This window comes from Pygoscelis adeliae, unplaced genomic scaffold, assembly GCF_000699105.1.
Source record: "Pygoscelis adeliae isolate BGI_AS28 unplaced genomic scaffold, ASM69910v1 Scaffold606, whole genome shotgun sequence".
Lineage (NCBI taxonomy): Eukaryota > Metazoa > Chordata > Aves > Sphenisciformes > Spheniscidae > Pygoscelis > Pygoscelis adeliae.
Genome location: NW_008825047.1, coordinates 607,031 through 613,071, shown reverse-complemented (window position 1 = coordinate 613,071; position 6,041 = coordinate 607,031). Strand labels below are relative to the sequence as shown.

The window sequence follows — 6,041 nt, the reverse complement described above, 5'->3', positions numbered from 1 at the left end:
TCGGTCCACGGGTGGGGGCAGGACGGGCTGTTCCCGAGGGTGCGGCTCACCTCCTGCTGAGGGCAGCAGGCTTGGTGGAGCTGTGTTAGACTAAGATGCTGTCGGGCTCTGTGTCCTCAGATGGGAGCGGGGCCACAGGATGAGGGAGGAGGTGTGTATCTGTGCACCGGGAGCTGCTGCAGGCTGCCGGCACCTGGGGGTGGGCAGGGTCTGTGCAGCTGGGCCCGCTCCCCCGCAGCAAAGCCCTGCGGGCAGGTGAGCGCTACTGGGGTCAGGGCGTGCAGCCGGGGCAGCAAGGGAGGAAGCTTTCCCAGCTCTCTGCTTTCACTGCCTCCATGGAGGCACCTCGAGCGGGACTGTTTTTAGCGGGTTGTTCCAGCTCTCCTCTATCAAAGCCATGAACACACGAGGGCGAAACTGGAGAGTGAAACTGAGACCAGCCCTTGGGCCAGCAGCTCCCAAACCCCGTAGGGGAGCTGGCTCTGCCTGGGAGGGCATGTCAAAGGGGGCAGGGGTGTGCGCCCTGCCCGCCCTGCCCTCCCTGCCCTCTCCCTGGAGCACGAGGAGCAGAGGTGTCCTGTTTCCAGGCCAGGCCCTGCTGGCGCTGTCTGTAAACTGGTGGGGAGATGAATATGCAAGGTGCAGTCATGCTGGTTAAGCTCCCAGCTGGTGGGCGGAGGGGGAGGAACTCTCCTCTTGCCAGGGAGCTCGGCTCTCATCTGTCACGGGAAACTGTCCTGGGCCTGCTCCTGCTTCTCCCCTTTCTTCCTTCTTAGGGCGTTACTTGCTCCCGTTCCCGCCCTCTTACATGGGGCACTGGTTGACTGAAATAGCTGCCGCCCCGAGCCATGGGGCAAGCTGCCCCAGTTGACCCTGGAGGCTTGATTTTGTGGATGGGGGCCTCCCTGCGTCCTTGCCCTCGGCTCTGCCTCTTGGTGGTGTTAGTGCTGGTGGCTCCTCTTGGCCGGTATTGCTGTAGTGGGAGCCATGAGCATGACAATTGCTTTCCAGGTTTTTAATGTGTGCCACATAGAGAAGACCCCTGGTTGTATCTTGGGAGCTCTGACAAGCCCATGCTTTTGGCAGTAAGCGTTGTAACAGCTGTGATGAGGTAGGTTTCCTCACTGAGCACTGTGTGGGGCTTCCCATAAACGCCGCAGTGAAGGTCGTGTGAGGGCACTGGCCCTGGGAGGGCCTGGCGCTGGGGCAGAGAATGGATCCTGATGCTGTTGGGCCTTCTCCACCCGCTCCTCCTGCCACGCTCGCTCTCTCCTCTCTTTAGGCCACTAGTTCCTTGCCAGAGAGTTTGACCACAGAGAGTCGCCAAGATAGCTGGGCCAGGAAGAAAACGTCGCACCCCTGACCCAGACTCCATTACCGACCCCGGCGGGCCGTTTGTGTCCTCCAAACGGCTGAAAATGTCCAGCAGCACCAATGCCCCTGGCCAGAGGAGAGTGTCTCGGGGCTTGGACGATGCCACCAACAAGAAGAAGCAGAAGGATCGAGCCAACCAGGAGAGCAAGGAAGGTGAGAGCACCTCGGCAGCGCTGCAGCGAGCAGGCCAGTGGTTTCTCAGCCCCGCAGGGTGGGAGCCTCGCAGCCATCTGCTGCAGGGATAAGCAGATTTAACTAATCGCTTCCTGCAGCTGATGGTAACCAATGTGATGTGGGATCCTCTTTGGCACAGTGTCCTCCCTGGACCTGTAACCTCCTTCCTTCAGGCGCTACTCAGCCCCAGTTACGTGAGGAAGGTCGGACCTGTGGCTTTGTTAGCTTAAGGCTGGAGTTGGCCTCAGTGGTTGTTTCTAGACTCTGCTTTTGGCTGGGGCTGAGCTGCCCTGATCCAGAGGCAGCAGGACTGAAGCCTGCGGGTGGTCTTGCAGCTGGAGGCAGTGCTAATTCCCCATCGGTTCTCAGGGGCCAGATACAACTGGGTGCTGACAGCACCTGCCGAGCGGGGCCCATGGGTGGGGCTGGTGCTTTAGCTTCTGTGTCAGGGCAAGGTGTGGCTCAAGTGGAACGGTTGCTGTGGAGTAATTCCCTCTGTAGCTGCCGTGTATCCGATGACAAAAACGATGCTTCAGGTGCAGGCTCCGCTGTGGGGCGGGGAATGCCTGCGGGCAGGATGCAGGCAAGAGTTCCTGCAGCCCTGGAAAATTGCTTGATTTCTGTGCCTGCTCCGTTATGACTGTTGTAACCTCAAAATCACAAGGTGTTTTATAGGGCAAGGTAAACGAGCGCTTGCTGAGGTCTGTGCTGGAATGGCTGGCTGCAGTCCCCGATGCAAAACCCCACGGTGCAGAGAGTGCAACGTTGTGCCTTCTCTCGTGTGGGAGGTGTGCTGTATCTCTCCGGTAAGGCCTGACCCTCTGCACCTTCTGACGCAGGAGGCTCCTGCCTTCCCGGGGGCTGCGGTGCAGCTGTGCTGCCTCTGTCCCCTCTGTGCAGGGGTGGCGAGGGCTGGAGCAGGCTGTAGATCCTCCAGGCAGTGCCGCTGCAGCATTTCTCACGCTGCCAGCCCCACCGGCACCTTTGCACCAGTAACTGCGGTGGTCAGCAGAACTTTCCTACTGGTTTGTAGCTGGCCAAGGGAGGCAGTGACAGCCCTCTGAGCACTCTGGGGTGGAGACCACAGCTCCCATTGCCACTGGTTCCTGCTCCAGGACAAGGTGCTGTCGCTTTGAGTCCCTTGCCTGGCAGAGCTCACTGCCCTGTGGGGGTGGAGCAGGCCCTGAGACTCTTCTGGCTGTTGGAGGTAGTCCTGCGGGGAGCGCGGATTAGGTGTCAGGTTGTTTTGGTTCTCCAGCCTGATCTGGAGGGAGGTTTTGGCCACAGACATTGGCAGCTTGCGCAGGAATGGGAATGTTAAAGTGCAGCTGGGTCGCGTGGTGTTCTTGTTAAAGCAGAATTGGTTTGAGCACACCCAAATGTCAGGTTCTCCCTGTCAGATCAAGGCAGGACTTCTCTGTACAGCTGGAGACTGAGGGCCTGGTGCAGAGCAGGGGCACACAGTGTGGAGCTTGTGGTAACCGGGCTGAGACATGTCTCAAAGCAGTGCTGTGTGCGTGGTGCAGTAATATTGTGTTGCTCCCACTGTGGTGCTGGTTAGACTGGGATATGGTGGCGTGGCCCAGAGCAGCTGTCCTGGGGGCTGGCTTGCTGTGGTGCTGGAGGCAGGGCTCCAGGGAAGGGAGAGGTGTGAGGAAGCAGAGGAGGGAAATGAGCAGCATATGCAGGATGAAAACCCTGGAGAGAGGTTCAGGGGAGAAGGAGGTGATGTGTGAAATTTTGGGCATCAGCGTGCCGGCCCATGCTCTGAGGTGACAGAATGACAGACTTGCCCGCACTCTGCTTCTTTACCCACCAGTGTCTCGCCCTGAGCTTGAGCAGGCTGAGACCGCCCAGGAGAAGGACTCAGAAGAGGGTAAGTTGAGGTGTGTGCTGGCTGTCAGCGCATGGCCACGGAGTGCCCTTGCCGAGGGGTCTGAAACTCTCACGTTGTCATTGTCCCATGCTCCGGCATGGAGCAGAACTAACCTGAGCGCTCCTTGCTTGTCTTATTAAGACAAGCATTTGTCTTAACAGGATGCAGCCTTCCCAGGGGCAGAGAAGGGTGCATGTGGCTGGGAAGGGCTGTCTGCAGGGAAGAGGCCCTGGGCACGTGGCAGGCTGCTTCCGACTCAGGTGTCACGGTGCCACTGAGCACAGCCCTGGGACGCCTTGCCACCGGCATCTGTCCTGCTTGTTTCTGAGCAGGGAGCCATGCTGGCTGGGAAGATCCCAAGCCGTGTCACCCAGCGGGTGCTGTTGGCTGGTTTCTGCCTTGGTCCAGGCCTGCTTTGACGACAGAGTAGGACATCCTCGTGCCACAGAGGGTAGAACAAACCTGATTTAATTTAAGGTGATTGGAATCGCCTCTTTGCCTTGAAGAGCTCAGGACACCACAGGGTCAGACCTGGAGCCTGGCAGGCACCTGATGGAGGTTCTGCCTGCAGCGGAGTGACCTGCTGCACCGTTTTCTCCCTGGGTGCAGTGTTGTTGCCTGGCTGGTGGGCTTACCCATGTGTTTCAGCCATGTTAGCAGTGCTCACCTGGCAGGAATACAGTGCTTTGGTGATTGCAGCTGGGCTGCTTGGTTTGCATAGGCAAAGGGGAAGCGGCAATTTCTGATTGTGATCAGAGTCCACTTGAATCCCCCAGAGTAATTCTGTGGCTTCCTTGTTCCCTGGGAAAGCAGCAATTGCTTTGTAGTTGGCAGGAGCCACCCCTTCTTCCCAGCTGCTGCTGCTGCACATGATGGGGCCGAGAGCAGTGCTGCCTTTCTCATCTCTCTGGTTCCCACTGGGATTCACCTGCCCTGCTGCAACACATGCTCTTGGTGGTGGTCTGTCTGATGAGAGCAGGTTGCGAGCGTTCCATTTAATTGGCATGATCTGTGTCCCCTGCATTGACCTCCTTGAACCAAGCGTGCATTCAGGCTCGCGTTCCCCAGCCAAGGACTGGGCATTGCAGGCTCATGCCCCAGCGGGTGGGTGACACTTCCCTCCCTCTTCCTAGAGCTGCTGCTCGACTGGAAGCAGAACGCTGACGAGATCATTGTCAAGCTGAACTTAGGCAGTGGAGCTCTGAAGGTGGAGGATGTGGATGCTGCTTTCACCGACACGGACTGTGTGGTCAAACTACCAGGTATGGGAAACAGAGCGACTGCTGCAGGCGTTTCTCCAGTGGGGCTTGGCGCAGCTCTGGGCTAGACGTGGGGCTGATCCAGGCAGGCATAAAACCTTTCCTTCAGAGGCAATGCCCTGCTGTCAGCCAGCACAGCTTCAGGCAGCAGGCAGGGCCGATACAAGAGCAGTGTAAAAGAAGGGTGTAGAGCTGGGGAGGACAGGAGCTGGCCTCTGCGCCAAGTGAACAAGCGCCCACTGCTGCGCTGGTGCGTCTCTGTCCCCTGCTCACTGGGATGACTGAGTCGGCCCTGGGTATCCCTTGGAAAAGTGACTGTGCCCCTGAGGGCAGAGAGGCCCAGGGCCTTCCCTCTGGGAAGGAGGCCAGCCAGATGTACAAAGCAAATCCAGGGAAGCTGGCATTACCCTGAAGGCTCCTGGGTGTGGTGGCAGCCTGCCTGCATCCTCCTTGACTCTGGATGAGTGCTCCTTTGATCCTTGGGACAGGTGAAAGGGGGCTGTGGGTTAGGTGACAGCTGCCTGGAGCACTGCCTCAGGTGCCAGTCCCTCTCTGCTTGCAGACGGGCGCCAGTGGAGCTGTCAGTTCTATGAGGAGATTGAGAGCTCCTGCAGCAAGGTCCAGTGCAAGAAGGGCAACTTTCTACAGCTTGTGCTTCAGAAGAAGATCCCACTGCATACCTGGTCTTCGCTTCTGGTGAGGAGGGGAGGATCTGCCTTTTGAGGGAGCTTACGGAGCCCGGGGGAGCTGGGGTGAGGGTTTTGCTCCCTGCTCTTGAGCTGCTCAGGGAGCAATGTGAGGCACATCCTGCACCCACGTGCTGCCTGAGGGCAGTGAGCCAGCTGCCTCTGTCCCGGGGAGGGGGGTGTCATCATACCCCTGTTCCTGCCTGCCACATAGTCTCCAGGTTCTGGAGCAGAGTTCTAGTGCTTTCTGGGAAGGGGGAGTGAGGATGAGGGGCTGGTAAAGAATGTGAGAGGTGCTGCTGCCTGGATACCTTCCCACTGTGCTGCACTGCCTTTCACAGAAGAGAAGGAAAGATGGATCCAAAGAGCTGGCCAAAGGGGCCATGTGCTGGGAGAACGGGAAGGAGAAGGCTGCTTCTGCAGAGCTGGCCCCTGAAGAGCCAAGGGCTGAAGGTGCAGAGCCGCCGAGGTCCCGGCGGGAGGCCTCCAACCCCAAGCGTGCTCCGGGAAGAAGTGAGGCCCTGGGAGGGAAAAGCCCAGCCAGCCCAGGGACACAGAGCGGCCCCAGCGCCAAGCGGGCAGTATACCTCAAAGTGGCTCCCACTGAAGAGGAGGCAAATGCCAGAGTCACTGGGAGCGTGGAGCCCAGCAAAGGGCATAGCGGGAGGGCAG

At 58.9% G+C, this 6,041-nt stretch overlaps 1 protein-coding gene across 1 annotated transcript in view; it reads left to right on the top strand.

Annotated features, from left to right (window-relative positions):
* The first annotated feature begins 980 nt into the window (after positions 1 to 980).
* USP19 (ubiquitin specific peptidase 19) overlaps positions 981 to 6,041 on the top strand; it is a 22,897-nt gene continuing 17,836 nt past the window's right edge. The window contains exons 1-6 of the mRNA XM_009326344.1: positions 981 to 1,111; positions 1,283 to 1,527; positions 3,368 to 3,424; positions 4,558 to 4,686; positions 5,246 to 5,379; positions 5,711 to 6,037. Of these exons, the coding sequence (XP_009324619.1) occupies positions 1,419 to 1,527; positions 3,368 to 3,424; positions 4,558 to 4,686; positions 5,246 to 5,379; positions 5,711 to 6,037 (756 nt within the window). The 5' untranslated portion in view covers positions 981 to 1,111; positions 1,283 to 1,418. The remainder of the gene's footprint in view (positions 1,112 to 1,282; positions 1,528 to 3,367; positions 3,425 to 4,557; positions 4,687 to 5,245; positions 5,380 to 5,710; positions 6,038 to 6,041) is intronic.